This window comes from Setaria viridis, chromosome 5 (genome assembly GCF_005286985.2).
Source record: "Setaria viridis chromosome 5, Setaria_viridis_v4.0, whole genome shotgun sequence".
Taxonomy (NCBI): domain Eukaryota; kingdom Viridiplantae; phylum Streptophyta; class Magnoliopsida; order Poales; family Poaceae; genus Setaria; species Setaria viridis.
This window is the reverse complement of record NC_048267.2, coordinates 10031607-10047424: the sequence shown is the minus strand read 5'-3', so window position 1 is coordinate 10047424 and position 15818 is coordinate 10031607. Positions and strand designations below refer to the sequence as shown.

Below are 15818 nucleotides of genomic sequence, written 5' to 3'. Positions count from 1 at the left end.
AAAAATGCAGCCCATTTAGCCATATTTCATCTTCCATTCTAATCAAATAATGAGCTCTTAAATTTGTCAAACTCTACAATTATAAATCTATGAAGTGTATACGTTCCATATTAAGTTCTTGTACTTCAAAACATAGTGTGGAAAGCGAGAAATTCAATTTGGAAATATGCTAAGTGTTATTGGTTGTATACTTGTATCTAAAGAGATCAAACCAAATGATGATAACATTGATTCAGTTATCCATTTTGTGACATCCTGATTTGATTGCATAAGCAAACTTCAATATTGTTCTTTGAATTTGAGCTATGAATATTGGCCCAAAACAATTAATCACGTAAATTATGATGCATGGCCCATGAGTTGCTACAGATGAGGGACTTATATGGATATTAACGATTCTGGTTGCAATATGAGACTAAGCCTGAAGAACAATAGAACGACCTCATTAGCACAACAGTATGTGTCCATGTGTTGCACCAGATAGTCAGGATACTCTTTCTTTACTGGCTCCGACAAGATCAGCTAGCATGAGGGGCACATGTAATCTGTAACAGGTTGTTAAGCTGTGAGAAACATTCAGAGTGTAGCAGAAGGCAATAAACATAACAAACTTCAACTTCAAATAGCTGCAGAACCTCAAATGTCTGCTTCAGCAGGAACACGCCATCCTAAAAAGCAACGATACGAGAATTAGGGGTTAACTAATGTTGAAAACCAACGTATCCTTTTCCTGACGACTAACCTAAGACGCTTGAAGTTTACTATCAAGTTTCAAGCATGAATCGCGGGGCTTAGGACTGAATTATATGAATACTAATCAGCTTTTTTCCCAATCTAATCAATCACTTGATAGTCAGCTCTTTTGTATTGCTCTATCTTGTTACTTGTCGTATGAGAACAGATATTTCTAATACACAGATTGTAAGTGTGCATTTGAACCTTTTTCACTGCACACAAATGTAAATGTTCTAGACAATAAATTTAGTACCTCAGTAATTAACCTACTAAGGCATAAATATTTTCAGAGTATAGAATTCAACATGAGCAAATCACAGAGTAACTATGGCTGCATACATATACATATACAATGATTATTCGTAGAATCGTAGTCTGCATGCAGATTACGTTCTGTTTAGCTTTTTCTCTGATTTTTTTTAACTATTACGTGCATAAGCTAAATTTGATATCAGGAGTTTATTTACATTGGTATGCTGTTGGTACATGCATCTCAATTTATTTTATTTCTTCTTCTTCTTTTGACCACCCTCCTTCCTTCTTCTGTACCAGCAATCCGCTACACTTCTCTGCAACCAATAACACTTAGCTTTTTTAGAAATTGGATTTCTCGTTTTGCAAACCATATTTTGGATCGCAAACACTATAAATAGAATATATATACTCTATAGATTATGCTTGTCATGTTTGACAAATTTAAGAGCTCATTAACTAATTAAAATAGAGGACAAAACAGGGCTAAATCAGCTGCATTTTTATGCACTTCGAGTGCAGCCAGCAACCAACGGGCTGGTCGCGCCATTGTCCCAGGCGTGACTTAGTCACGCCAGATGGTTTGGCGTGACTCGCCCGTATCATGTCATTGTCACGCGTCGCTCATTTTTTGTCCACGCCACTGTGTCATATTAGTCGCGCTATTGTATGTGGCGTGACTCAACTATTAGTCATGCCATGCAGCTCGGCGTGACTAAAAGGGTTACTTCTTAGAAATATAGGGTTAGTTTGGCAGGGCTTCGGCTCCTCTAAAAATGGCTCCGGCTCTAGCTCCTCTGGTAAAGTGACTTCTCTGGTGGAGCTGAAGCCCTTTTGGAAAACCGTTTGGCAAAATGACTCTTCCGTGTAGTTTAAAATGGCTAGATAAGATGAAATACCCATAATACCCTTTCCTTTTCCTTTTCTTTTTTTCCTTTCTTCCTATTTATTTTCCTTCTTTTCTCTTCCTATTTCCTTTTTCTTTTCTTTTCTCTTCCTTCAGCCTCCCACCGCCAGCCTCCCATTTTTCTCTCTCTTCCCTATCCATTCTCCCCCACCGCCCAGCTCCTGGTCCCCCGGCCGCCTCAGCCCCCGCCTCCTGGCCATCTTCGCCGTTGCCGTCATTCGCCTCCCGTGGTCGCCGTCGTCCACCTCCCGCCCGTCTCCGCCCCTGCTGTCGCTGTCGGCCGCCACCCGCCCGGAGGTGCCTCCGCTTGCCTGTAGGCCCTCCCCCGAGGGCAAGGGTGGGAAATGAGGAGGAGGAGCCGTGGGAGCCCGTTTTTTTCTCTGCCTCCCCGCAACGGCTCCTGAGAGCGGGATTCGCAGGGCTCCGCCACCGGAGCCGGAGCCCTTTTGGGCGTCCCGCGTCCTTTGGCAGGGCTTCGGGAAAAGCCGCTCTCGAAGCCCCGCCAAACGGGGCTATAGATCGAGAGGGGTTATTTTAAAATTTTAGGTTTCAAAGGGTTAAAATTAAAAAAATCAAAAAATGAATGTCACGACAATACACTCGCAAGTGTATAACGCAACAGCGACGAGACACTCAAATTAACGCTGAAACTTTTGACCGCTTGCGCAGTTGTTCGCGTTCGTGCCACACTGGCAGAGTTCTTTTAGAGCAAGTATACACATTGGTATCAGCTAGCCGACAGCACTGCAGAAGGATGGAGGCATCAGTTGGGTAGGCAGAAACCCATCCAAGTTTAAGCACGACGACGACGAGACGGCCGGACTTCAGTTGGCAGAAGCAACCGGCATTCTCAGCAGGCTGCAGAGGAAGCCGGCGGCTGCTGAGTGCTGAAGACTGGTGCATGTGCATGCATTCTTAACGTTATCTCTCATGTTCTCCGTCTCTACATGGATGAACGCATTTGCAGCCGTGGGGGGCCGTCTTGTAGTTGTAGCAGCCACAGGCACATTGTTCAGAGCAAGGAACACATGGCTGAATGCACCAGATGCATGAACTGGGAGCCAGTAACTTTTCAACATTTTGCTGAAAGCTAGATGCACGAGTCGAATCTGTGATCATTGTTTTGCTCCACTTGGGCAGATTTTTTTGTGTAGATGTGTGCCAAGTGGTAGGTCCATTAGTACCCCTCTTCACCCGCGGATGAGTTTAACTGAAGAAAATGATTAGGTAGTGGGGTGAGCCGCAAGGCTGTAATTGAGAGAGGCCGGCTAGCTAACAACCTTTTTCGAGTGGGAGCTAGATTGATTGACAGTTACTTCTCTGTGCATAATACAAACTGATTGCTAGATTGCCTGTCTAAATCACACATTTCCCTCGAGGTCGTTTCAGGCAGTTAACTATGACAAAGAATTCCAAAAGGTATTCAGAGTAGGAATAATCCAGCATGATGTTTGTTTTTCAACTGTTCTGCCAAACCATAATCGTTTCAGGTTTCACAAACACAGGTGCGCCAAATAAATAATACTACATTAGAGAAACAAAAAAAAGGGTCACGTTCATATAAAAAAAAAACTGCCAGCGTCAGCTAAGTATAACCCTAGCTAGCAGCCCACTGACCAACTAATCGGCCATGTTGATGGACGGATTAGATTGATTGTATTTCATTGATCAGATGGATGCGCCATTACAGGGAAAGCATACAATACAATACATCGGCATGATGCTTGCCATTTCACCAACCACTTTTTCCGTATTCGGTTTCATGTGTTAAGTATGAACGAATGAATATGATATCGGCATCTCTGACTCTTGTAGCTTAGCCAGCTAGCTAGCTTATAATGGAGCAGCCATTGAGGAAGCTGCGTGCACTTTTGGTTGTTTGCGTTGACATCATCGTCATCATTGCTGAAAGTTAGTTGCTCGTGCTTATATGTATCAATAGGAACAGCTTAGAATTTAAATTTTGCCTTTGCATTTATAATACATATTCCTTTCGACTCAAAAGAAAGCATATGTTCCTATGAAACTGGTAATCATTAATTGTAGAACTCACAATTTAGTCTCAAAACAAACCGTAAAAAATGTTGATTTATTTTTTGGAAGCTCTTTTACGGTACACAATACCACTACTTAGTGGTATATCTATATCTATACCTAAGCAACGCTTCTGCCAATTTTTTTCGTCCGTCATGATTATTTTGTAAAAAAAACCCAACGTTTTAGTAATCAATCCGCAGTCCAAATGCGTCCAAATGCTGAAGAGATGAGGGTTCGGGTGGAAAAATGAGGGAAGGGAGGGGTTAAACCGAAACAATTGTGGCCGGCCGGCACGCGCCCCCCTCCCTCGGAGCCGCGCCCCACGCCGGATCCAGATCCGGTGGGAGTGGGCGGCGGCGGCGGCGAGCAGGGAGGAGCGGCGGAAAGTAGGGAGGGGCGGAGCGGCCTCACGGCGGTTGGCGGAGCGGACGGCCGGCGGGGAGCGAGGGCGGGCGGCAGGGAGCCTGGTGTGCGGGCGGTGGGAGTGGATGCGAGGTGGCGCTAGCGAGGCAGCGGCGGCCGCGGTTCCTGTGCCTGCACGGGTTCCAAACCAGCGCCGAGATAATGCGGCGGCAGGTGGTGGGGAGGTGGCCCACCGAGGTGACGTCCACCTCGTCTTCGCGGACGGGCCGTTCCCGGCCGAGGGCGCGTCCCCCGTGGCCGGCGTCTTCGACCTGCCCTACTACGAGTGGTACCAGTTCGCCGGCGAGGTCCGTTCCCCATCGCATTGACCAGCAAGAACGGCCCGTCCCCCGTGGCCGGCGTCTTCGACCCGCCCTACTACGAGTGGTTCCAATTCGCCGGCGAGGTCCGTTCCCCATCGCATTGACCAGCAAGTAGCAACGCTGGCTGCTGACAAGTTTCCTCTCCGCTGCTTCAGATCTCGGGGGGACATGATCCCGTCGAGTGCAAGAACTTTGACAGGTGCTTCTCCTACCTCGAGGAGCTGATGATCAGACGGGCTGCTAGGATTCTCCCAGGTGTTTGATTACCTTCCCGTTACTAATTCCCTGTGCATGGTGCATGATCACTCCTCCGCCATTGATGGGTAAATGCCGTGGTGGATGCCAAATTCTTACCAGGGCGCCGTCGTATCTGCAGTGCTTGCAGGGCTCCAGGAATAGGTAAAATGAGCTGTGGCGTTTGGTGCCAGGTGTGGTAAAATGAGCAAAATGTTCAGCGGGTTGTGCGATGTCTGTTGCTTGTCACGGTTGCTACGGTCGTAGCTTGATTTTGCAAACTCATCTCTGCATTTTCCGGCAGGTGTTGACCTTCACTGGGGTTGCTAAGGTGAAGTGCGTGATAGTTATATCCGGGGGGGAGATCCAAGCCACCGCAAGGGCGTTCAACAGCAAGATCATGTGCCCGTCGCTTCACTTCATTGGTAAATCCTTCATACTTCTTCACACTCTCTCTGTCTGTAGAAGACCACAGATTTAATGATTCTTGGTTGTCTCTTGTCTGTACAATTTTTGTCGGTCGACTTCAGTGTGTGGTGAGTGTCCATTTTCCTGCTAGCGTTGTTTATTAAATCAATGGCGATAGGGGAAACAAAAAATAGTTTCGAACGCCTGAACTTCTTCAGTCGTCATTACTTTCTGCTGGGGTTTCAACTCCTTTCATGTAAAAGTCGTACTCCCATGTTCCAAACGTGCTCTCTTTTGACATACGGAATACTATTGTGCAGGTGACCATGACTTTGCGAAGGTTCACAATGAAGAGCTTGTAGAAGCATTTGTGGATCCACTTGTTATACGTCATCCCTGCGGCCATACTATACCTAATCTCGGTGAGAGTATTTCAGCTTGGCGCGTATTTCATGAAGAGAAAACAGAAGTTCTGAGCACACACTTGACAATCTCAGCAGTAAAGAGTAAATACGTCGGTGAATGAGTAGACTCGATGTATGAAGCGATTTTTCTCAAGCAAATGATGCAACCAAGCGAATCATTTTTGTTGTACACAACTACCAGCTAGCAATTAACAAGACATGCAACTTACAAAAGAGTGTTTGATTTGTTACAATCTATATTATTTTACTTTTTAATAAATCTCTATGTGCTTGTAACTCTCAGATGAGAAGGGCCTCCAAACTATGCTCACCTTCCTTGACAAGATTGAGAGGGGAATATGGGAACATTCATCGAACGATACTAAGATCATGGTCTCAAATCCGAGGCTCAAATATCTGAAGTTTAGAAAATGCATAGAATTGACATGTTCTAAAGAAATTCAAATCCAGAGTGTTTGGTAAGACGTTGAGTGTCATATCTAGGAACTTTCCCTTACTTAACTCCTTCGTATCAAGAACCATCCATCTTGTTTCATTGATCATCTAAAATGAACCAAAATCATTGACACTTTGGCAGGATACCCATATATTTACACAAGCGCGCGCACAAGAACGAGTGTGTTCATCGGTGTTGAAAACGTGTGCTGCACATGCTACATGACTTGCTAGATGTGATGAACACGTCTCATGTACCTATTTTTGCTAGAATGGTTGCATGGTACGGTATATTATGCTTGTACCTATTTTTTTTGTTAGGAATCACTTGCTTAAATAAAAAGTGTAATAAGTATGAGTAGAAAAAGTATGTTAAGTTAAAATTCTATTGATTTTGTAGCAAATGTATAGAGATCCGTTATAATAAAATATAGTAGTAGAAATATAAAAATACACGAGATTTACAAAATATAACTACATTTCACCATAGTAACTTACGAGCATCTTGCTAGTAGTATATATATGATCTAGCCGTTCGCTACTTTGGATAATTTAGTAATTATTACATTGTAAAATGTGATATTTCAAATGGAAGTCTTTTAGACTTTACGCTAGTTTCAAAAATAATATTATAGTGATGCTATTTGTATTTTTTCTACCATGATACCCTTATAATACTTATACTACTCATCTATACTATACAGAGGTGAAGTTTCAGTAGTATACAATTAATCTAGATCGTAGGATGTTTTTATACTAATTATTTTCGAACACTAACTTAGTATTATGTATTGTAAAAAAACTCATCTTCTGATCATTATATTAATGATAGGGTTTGTTCCGTTCGGGTGAGGGGTAATCCTCAAGAGAGTCGACGACATGGGTCGCTCGTGACTACGCGTGTGGGTTCCGCCGAAACGAGTGCGAAGTGCAGGGCAAACTAACACACAATTCTTTTGGTTTCTTTAGCTTCATCTTTTCTAGCTTTCTCCCACGCATTCTGCATGCTTGTACTAAGTTGCAACTAGTTGTGTAGCGCTTACTTTCAAATTAAGCTACCATTTGTTCTTTGCGATTATCTTTTTTTTTTAAACTAATAAAAAAGAAGTCAGGAGAGCTGCCGATTATATTAAAAAGAATAATAAGCTCAGATTGGGCAAAACAACAAATAACAACACCGGTCGGTTGGATTAAGACATCAACCCACGCCGTACAACGCCAACGCACTACTCAACCACACACCATCGGTCGGTTGGATTGGGACTTCAACCGAGTCTCTCTCAACCCTGCCCGGTCGGATTGGGATATCGACACGAGCCTCACGAAACTCCGCCCGGTCGGATTGGGATATCGACACGAGCCTCCACGAATTCGGTCCGGTCAGATTGGGATGTCAACACGAGCCACCACACAACCAACACCACGGACCGGATCTTTTTTTCTAAAGAAAAGGAAAGTAGAAAGAAAGGAAAAGAAAGAAAAGCACCTTTTAGGTGCCACCGCCGAAGCAAGTCTCCTTGCTGGAATTGCCTGACATCGCTTTCAAGAAGGTCACGACACCGAGGACGTCGTCGATGCCAGCCTAAACTGGGTTGGGTTCTCACCCGCCTCATCTGACAAGGAAGACCAACATCCATGTCGTTGGCCCTAAACAGGAGCCAAGGTTTGCGCCAAAGATGCCCAACGTCGCTTTCAGGAAGGACATGACGCCAATAGCGTCGTGGACGCCATCCCAAAGGAGGGATGAGTTTTCACCCGCATCGACACCGTGGTGTAAAGAGACGGTCGGCACCTCCAGCCCCACCACCATGACGCTGCTGGTGAGCCCTTGCATGGTCGCAGCCAACGACACCACCATGGGGACGCTGACAAACGCTTGAGCAAACCGTTGTCGGCCGCACCACCGCGGCGCCACCGACACTGTGCCGCGCAGATAGAACAGATGCCAGCCCCTTGGAGCCACTGGGTGACGCCGCGTATCTGCCGCGGGTGTCGGTGCGCCGCCGCTGGGTCACCTTGTGCCGCCCTAGGCACCGCCGCAGCCGGTCAATGTGGCTCGCCCGCACGCGCCACCGAAGCCGAGCACTGCCGCTGCGGCCTGAAGAGCAGCCGCCGTGCGCCAGCCGTGGATGCTGACGCAGCCGGGACCACCATAGCCGAGCCACGCCGCGCGCCGACCGCGGATGCCGCCTCATCTCCCCGACGTGCTGAGGCCCCGGGGTAGCAGATCCAACAACTGAGGGTGCAGACCCGGCTGTTCCCTGGGCGGATCTGGGCGCGGACGGCCAGAGCCAACCACCACTGCCATGGACGAGGCAGCCACCAAAGAGAGCGCGAGGGGAGGAAAGGAGAGGAGGAGAGATGGAGCCTCGCCGCTGCCTTCCTTGCGGCCGCGCGGGCTTCCGGCAGCCGCTCAAGCGGCGGCGAGGAGGGGAAACGGTGCTGGAAGGGGCGGCCGCGTCGGGCGTTCGAGGTTCCGCCCGAGTCATCCTGAGGAGGAGCGGGGAGGGGGGGGGGGGGCATGGAATGAGTTGTTTTTTTTTGTCAAAAAGACGAGAGAGCACTGCTTATCCACCCACTCAATGCAATATGCAACCTAGCTCTTGAAAAAGGCCTGTGATGCCCCACACACTTGACGCTAAAAAATAAAAAGGCAAAAAGCGAAAGGCAAAGCTATGGAGCCATCATCTCCAAACTCCCGTGCGCGCATATGAACCGCATGCTGATTGAAAGCTCCGGCTGCCGCGGGGGGGGGGGGGGGGGGGGGGGGGGGGGGGGGGGGGGGGGGGGGGCGCTTACCGTGCACGCACCCAGCTCGACCTCAATAAACTAACCGCTCCGTGTTGCCGCTTTATACCAGCTCTCTCCTCGCTCTTTTTAGCGACGACGCTCTCCTCTCACGCGTAATCCTAAACTAGCGGCAGCTTGTCCCTATCTCGCTAATCCGTTCGACAGATGATTGAATATTTCTCTTTTGAAATGATGATTGGCCACCAGTTATACCACTCGATCGATCGCTTCTCCAATCGGAAATTTCAGATCCGGAATGGTATAAGTGGTGGCGGCGGCGACGACGCGCCTTCGTTTGGACCGTGTCCATGGACCTGGCCAGTAGTAGCTTCCGTTTCTTCGTGCCTTGCTTGGAGGAAGCAAAGAGTATGGGAGCGTGACTTCACCCCGGAACGCGTCGTCGTATACGTCTCAGCTCCGAGTCATTTCCTGTTGGGAGATCTCTTTCAGAGGTGATGGTGAAAGAGACGCGGTACTGTAGGAAAGACTTTAGAAGTAAAGTACCGGAGATTAAAACATATACTCCGAGAAACTTGGAGAAGCATAGATCGTCTCTTCTCTGTCACTGTGTCAGAATAGACAGGCAGGTATAACAAATCAGTTTCAGGCTTTCAGCAACTGCCGAGTGCCAAGGATCATCATATCTAAAATGGAGTAATCAGTAATTATAAGGCTAGCATTGTCCATGCTAATTCAGGAACAACTGAACCAACACAAGTGCTTGTACCCTGCTATTGCAAAGCTTCGCTGTAAGTGCCGTCCGCAAACTTACACCAAACACCTAGAAAAGTTAAAACGATCTATAATTTGAATTGCAAGAAGTATATAATTTGAATTGCAAGAAGTATATGAAATTAAGAATGACAATGAACAATGCAGATTTATATTCAGAAATGGAGTGCATCAATGTAGGTCCAGAAGTAGAAGTAGGAATGGATGGTCGCATGGAGACGAAGAAGCTGAGAGCAGCATGAGGTGATGCAGCCCACACGAGGGTACAGTGCCCGGAGCACGAGTCTGGGATTGGATAAAGCTTGGAAAGCCCCAGCTCGGCTCCACCGTGGCTGGCAGCTGGCACCATCTCCTCTGACCCCGACGCAGCAACTCCGCTCCGCCGGTCGCCGGAGCAGAAATCCCGAGCGCGTGGGCCAGCCGACGCCTTCCCATCCGACTCTCATCCTCGTCACCATGCCCCGGTCCACGCACCTATAAATACGCTCTCCCTTCCCTTCCGAGCCCAGTCAAGCCAACAACCAAATCAAATCAAAGCCAAGCAAAGGGGGAGCAGAGCACCAGCAGCCACCAGCTCCAGCTACCTGGTCATCCCACCCGCCCCCTCCTCCGACCTTCCATCCAGCAACTCGAACCAACTCCATTCCGGGATTCATGGCGGCGGCGAAGTCCATCGAGCGGCTCGCGGCGCGCCGCGTGGTCCCGGCCGAGCCCACGCCGGCCGGCCCGCTCCGCCTCTCGTGGCTGGACCGGTACCCGACGCAGATGGCGCTGATCGAGTCGCTCCACGTGTTCAAGCCGGCCCCCGACCGGGCCGTCGCCGACGCCTCCGCGAGCCCGGCCAGGACGATCGAGCGCGCCCTGGCTCGCGCATTGGTGCACTACTACCCGCTGGCCGGCCGGCTGGTCCTCTCGGAGGACGGTGCGCAGCAGGCGGTGGACTGCAGCAACGCCGGCGTGTGGTTCACGGAGGCCGCGGCGGCGTGCAGCCTCGAGGACGTGGACTACCTGGAGGCCCCGCTGATGATTCCCAAGGACGAGGTCCTCCCGCCCACCCCCGCCGCCGGCGAGGAGGACGAGCGCGCGCTCGTCCTGCTCGTCCAGGTCACCTCCTTCGCGTGCGGCGGCTTCGTCGTCGGGTTCCGGTTCAGCCACGCGGTCGCCGACGGTCCCGGCGCCGCGCAGTTCATGAACGCCGTCGGCGAGCTGGCGCGGGGCGGGGAGGTCGTGTCCGTCGAGCCGCAGTGGGGCCGCGACGCGATCCCTGACCCCGCGGGCGCCATGGTAGGTGGCCTCCCGACCCCCGACGGCGCCAAGCGGCTCGAGTACCTCGCCATCGACATCTCCGCCGACTACATCAACCACTTCAAGGCCCAGTACAGCGCGGGCGGCGGCTGGTGCTCGGCGTTCGAGGTGCTGATCGCCAAGGCGTGGCAGAGCCGCACCCGGGCCGCCGGGTTCGAGCCGGACTCCCCCGTCCACCTATGCTTCGCTATGAACGCGCGCCCGATGCTGCACGCCTCCCTCCCGCACGGCGGCGCCGGGTTCTACGGCAACTGCTACTACATCATGCGCGTGTCGGCGCCGGCGGGGAAGGTGGCGGGCTCCTCCGTCACGGAGGTGGTCAAGATCATCAAGGACGGGAAGCGGCGCATGCCGGCCGAGTTCACGCGGTGGGCGGCGGGGGAGATGGGCGCCGGCGGCGTCGACCCCTACCAGATCACCTCCGACTACCGGACGCTGCTTGTGTCCGACTGGACGCGGCTCGGGTTCGCGGAGGTGGACTACGGGTGGGGCCCGCCCGCGCACGTCGTGCCGCTGACAAACCTGGACTACATCGCCACGTGTATCCTGGTGAAGCCCTGGGTCCACAAGCCAGGGGCGCGGCTTATCACGCAGTGCGTCACCCCGGACCGCGTCGCCGCTTTCCACGAGGGCATGCTCGACATGAACTGATGAACAGGTCTGTTCTCTCTTCTCTGGAGGAGAGGGAAGAGCGAGTCAATCAGAGAGAAGCCGAAGGCGAAAAGGAAGCTCGTGATCAAGGTTAATGACGTGATTAGGCGGGTAATTAGAAATGGTTGTTGGTGTCATGTGGGGATTGGTATTGTATTAGTTAACTAATGGGTGGGATTGGATGGGTGGTGTTGGTTAGCGATGTGTGCGTAGCACCGCCTGAATAACTGAACTCCTGAATTCAGGAAGGTTTTGGGGAACTGAATTGTACTTGCATTTGGTGGGAAGCCACCACCTGATTACACCAATATTGAATTATTATTTTTATCTTGGATCATACTACTAGTATATACTATGAACTAATTGACAGCTGCTAGTTAAAGAAGTTATTGTTCCGTTGAGCGTTCCAGGTTTTCTCTTTCAGAAAAAAGAGAGCTCCAGGTTTTATGTCCAATGCTGGTAGTATGACTGCGTGCTCACTGGTCACTGCTCAGCAGATCAATGGTAGCATCAGTCAGGGATGTTAGTACATTGACACATTCTTCAGTCTCTTTCTTCCAGTCCATTTCTGATCTCCAATAGAAGGACTTCCGCTCGTATTTTCGGTGACAAAAGAAACAGGGAAGCAGAAATTCCCCAGTGTCAGCCAGACAAAGGCATCTGATGCTGCAGTTGCCCACTTGCAATGCAGCGCCGACAGGGCAACCGCAATGACCGACGCAGATCGAGCAGAGAACGAGCTCATGGCCGGATTTCAAATCGTTTCCCCATCCAGGGAACCGTATTATTTATATCTTCCCAGTCAGGTTAATGTTTCGGTCAGAAATGACATAAATTGTTCTGTTCTGGATTCTTTGGTCGGATCTAACTCCAGTCACAGATCAGTGATCAGTCAGTATGCAGAGACCAGACTAATAAAAACCTGGCTGGAAAAAGATTCAGGATGCGAACCTTGCAGTTGGCACAGAATCAAAAATCTGACTGATCCCATCTCCAGCCTATCTGCTCCTTATTAACCAGCTGCACTGTCTGCTTGCTTATTCTTTCACCAAGTGGGCGCGAAAGATAAGCAAGCCAGGAGGCATAGTTGCCGTCGCCATTGGTATCCTCCAGTGAAGCATGCAGGTGCCGCCATGGGATGTTTGGATACACTTTACCTGTCACATCGGATGTTTGATACTAATTAGGAGTATTTAATATAGTCTAATTATAAAACTAATTACACAGATGGAGTCTAATTCGCAAGACGAATCTATTAAGTCTGATTTTTTTTTGAAGGAACAGGAAGGGTGAACCCCTACTGAAATAAATTAAAATGAGAGTAAAAGTACAGGTACAAACTGAGAGGACAGGAGTAACAAAAGCAAAGCAAGACAAAGAACATCTAAGAAAAGCAAATGAAAACAAGGCGATCTAAGGGAAGAAGAGCTAAGCTACAAGAAACAGCTGGAAAACTACAGAGCATTAATCCAGTGTAAAATATCTTCCTGAAGTTGAAAGTTTACATTGTGCTGAGCAACCGCGCGCAGTTCTGAAATGAAATGTCTTTTGACCCCTTGGACGGAAGGAGTTGAGTTGGAGAAGGTCCATTCATTTCTAGATGTCCAAATGCTCCAAGACATAAGAATGATAATTTCCATGAAGAAGCATGATCGGAGTCGTCTCCTGATGGCGTTAAAGATGGAAAAGGGCTCTCTCGTGGCGGCAAAGGTGATGCCAATGGCTGCCCAACAAGCTTTAGCAAAATTGCACCGAAGGAAGAGGTGTGATGCTGTTTTCCTTTTCTGGAGAATATACATTTCACATGTAAGGTATTCCAGCTGCATGGATCTCCTGTTTAGAATATCTCTTGTGTTAAGCCTATCTTTGAGAAGTAGCCAGAAAAAAACCTTATGCTTTTTTTGACATTTGGACTTCCATAGCCAATGGTGAATTGGGTGGATCTCCTTTTCTCCGATCAATGCTTTATAGGCTTTAGCAACTGAAAAAGAAGCATTGCCCTATTAAGCCTAATTAGTCCATGATTTGACAATGTGGTGCTACAGTAACCATTTACTAATGATGGATTAATTAGGCTTAATAGATTCGTCTCGCGAATTAGTATAGGGGTTCTGCAGTTAGTTTTATAATTAGCTCATGTTTAGTCCTCCTAATTAGCATCCGAACATCCGATGTGACCCTCCTAAAGTTTAGTACCTTGCATCCAAACACTCCCTTAGCCGATAGGCCCTGCCACACTCCCACACTCAAGTTCTAAGCAGACGAGTCCTAGTCTATGCACATATGCCAATCAAGACTGGTTGCAGGGACCAGATCTCCATGGATCCATGCTCCTCATGAGTCATGCCTAGTTGACCACGCTAGCAACTTGCAGTAATCTTCTAATCTTCTTGCACTCAGCTCACCCAACTCCGGCAGTGTTTCGCCGTCTTTGATGCTCTTCTGCATGAAAAGAGCAAAAGAAACATTCGTCAAAAATGCTTCCCAGAAACCCAACAATCCTTATTCATCTGAGAGGACAGAATCATTTTGTCCAATATTCACTTCTTTGTTTTCCCTAAAAGAGATCAAAGAACTAGAGAAATTGCAATGCACTGCAGGATTCAAACAATACCATTGGCTGCTTAAACTACGACCACAACTTCCATGACCTAATTAGAAAGTTCCTTATAATTAAATAGATATAGCATAGTACTCCTCAGTTATAAACAAATGGTCTAGCATACAAAATGATCTGATCTAGTCGCTCATTGTCTCTATAATCACTGATAGTGTGCAGCCTCGTGGTTGTCTGTTTCGGTCTATCCTGCGGTGTCCAGCTTGCGGTTGGTTAATCCTTCTCACTATCTGCAAGGTCTCCTAAACATTTGATCCGCCACAGGAACTGGATCAAGATTCCAAGAACTAGGCTAAAGGAAACATATGAAAGTAACACCAAGTTGTACCAAGCCACCAGCCCCTATAGTTTCACGAATCAAGTAAAAAATGTCAGCACATGATCCCAGGAATCCACTACTAGGACCACCAGCAGGAATTCCAAGCTGTGGCAAGGCACAGATCGAAACCTATAAATCAAACATGAATCCAGTACAACTAGATTAACAACTCTAACAAGTCAGCTCTTTTGTTTGAAAACATAAGTATGACGGCTACAAAAATGATACGCAGAATCTGACAAAATTGTGGACCTGTTTAACTAAACATCGCACAACATATCCGAAATACTGACAAGCATATGCTTGATGCCCTGAATATTAGGCCCCGTTTGTTTCTTTAGGATCTCCTAAAATTCTTGTCACATCGAATGTTTAGATACTAATTAGGAGTATTAAATATAGACTAATTACAAAACCAATTGCACAGATGGAGGCTAATTTGTTAGATGAATCTATTAAGCCTAATTAGTCCATGATTTGATAATGTGGTGCTACAGTAAACATGTGCTAATGATGGATTAATTAGGCTTAATAGATTCATCTCGGGAATTAGCCTCCATCTGTGTAATTAGTTTTATAATTAGCTCATGTTTGATCCTCCTAATTAGCCTCCGAATATTCGATGTGACATGAATTTTAGTCTGGACTAAAGATCCAAACACCCCTTAGTCACTACAGAACCTGCTGGTTATCACTCAGACATGTGCCAATCAAATTGTTTGAAGGAACCCATCCTGTTCTTGTGCCGAACTTGTCAGTGTTTTGCTATCTTTTTTTTGAAGGGTCACCGGGGGGGGGGGGGGGGGGGGGATCCCCACCTGAATTCATTCATTTTCATAGGGCTTTGAGAGGCCAAAGTCTGACACTTACATTTTCAGCAATGAAAAAAAGGAGGGGGGGGGGGGGGGGAGCTATCCAGATTACAGTTTCGTTTACATTGAATTAAAGACTAGGCACCAGGCTCGGGGGATTTCACGCTCTTCTGGTTTAAACCGCTGGCTCTAGAGACGAGCTTCGTCTCTACCTGATTGCCAGAACCCTTGATGCGATGGTTGTGAGCGGTCGAAGACAACGGCGTTTCTGTGTTTCCAAAGCATCCAGCATATAAGCAGAAAGAAGTCTGAAAACCGAGTGGCCGGCAGTGTTGTCGGACAAGCAACAGTCATCAGCTGCGTGACTGTTGCGCCCGCCCGTCTGTATTCCGAGCGATTCCCAAACATGTGATGCGAAATAGCAGCGGAAGATG

The 15818-nt window shown here is 48.2% G+C and overlaps 2 protein-coding genes across 2 annotated transcripts; both read left to right on the top strand.

Annotated features, from left to right (window-relative positions):
* Window positions 1-4537: 4537 nt before the first annotated feature.
* On the top strand, window positions 4538-6005 carry LOC117854703 (uncharacterized). The gene is made up of 5 exons (XM_034736928.2): window positions 4538-4739; window positions 4812-4911; window positions 5014-5084; window positions 5195-5315; window positions 5619-6005. Exons 2-5 carry the CDS (start codon window positions 4881-4883, stop codon window positions 5822-5824), a joined length of 429 nt encoding a protein of 142 aa, XP_034592819.1. The 5' UTR covers window positions 4538-4739; window positions 4812-4880; the 3' UTR covers window positions 5825-6005.
* A 4163-nt stretch (window positions 6006-10168) lies between these two features.
* On the top strand, window positions 10169-11963 carry LOC117855022 (acyl transferase 7). The gene has a single exon (XM_034737297.2). The coding sequence runs from the start codon at window positions 10335-10337 to the stop codon at window positions 11634-11636; it is 1302 nt and encodes a 433-aa protein (XP_034593188.1). The 5' UTR covers window positions 10169-10334; the 3' UTR covers window positions 11637-11963.
* The last annotated feature ends 3855 nt before the right edge of the window (window positions 11964-15818 follow it).

What these genes read in the sequence shown, in the direction of transcription:
- LOC117854703 (XM_034736928.2), top strand. Translation starts at nt 4,881, where the DNA reads ATGATCAGACGGGCTGCTAGGATTCTCCCAG. An exon ending in GGCTGCTAGGATTCTCCCAG is followed by an intron (nt 4,912 to 5,013) that starts GTGTTTGATTAC and finishes AATTCTTACCAG; the next exon opens with GGCGCCGTCGTATCTGCAGT. An exon ending in GCTGTGGCGTTTGGTGCCAG is followed by an intron (nt 5,085 to 5,194) that starts GTGTGGTAAAAT and finishes ATTTTCCGGCAG; the next exon opens with GTGTTGACCTTCACTGGGGT.
- LOC117855022 (XM_034737297.2), top strand. Translation starts at nt 10,335, where the DNA reads ATGGCGGCGGCGAAGTCCATCGAGCGGCTCGCGGCGCGCCGCGTGGTC.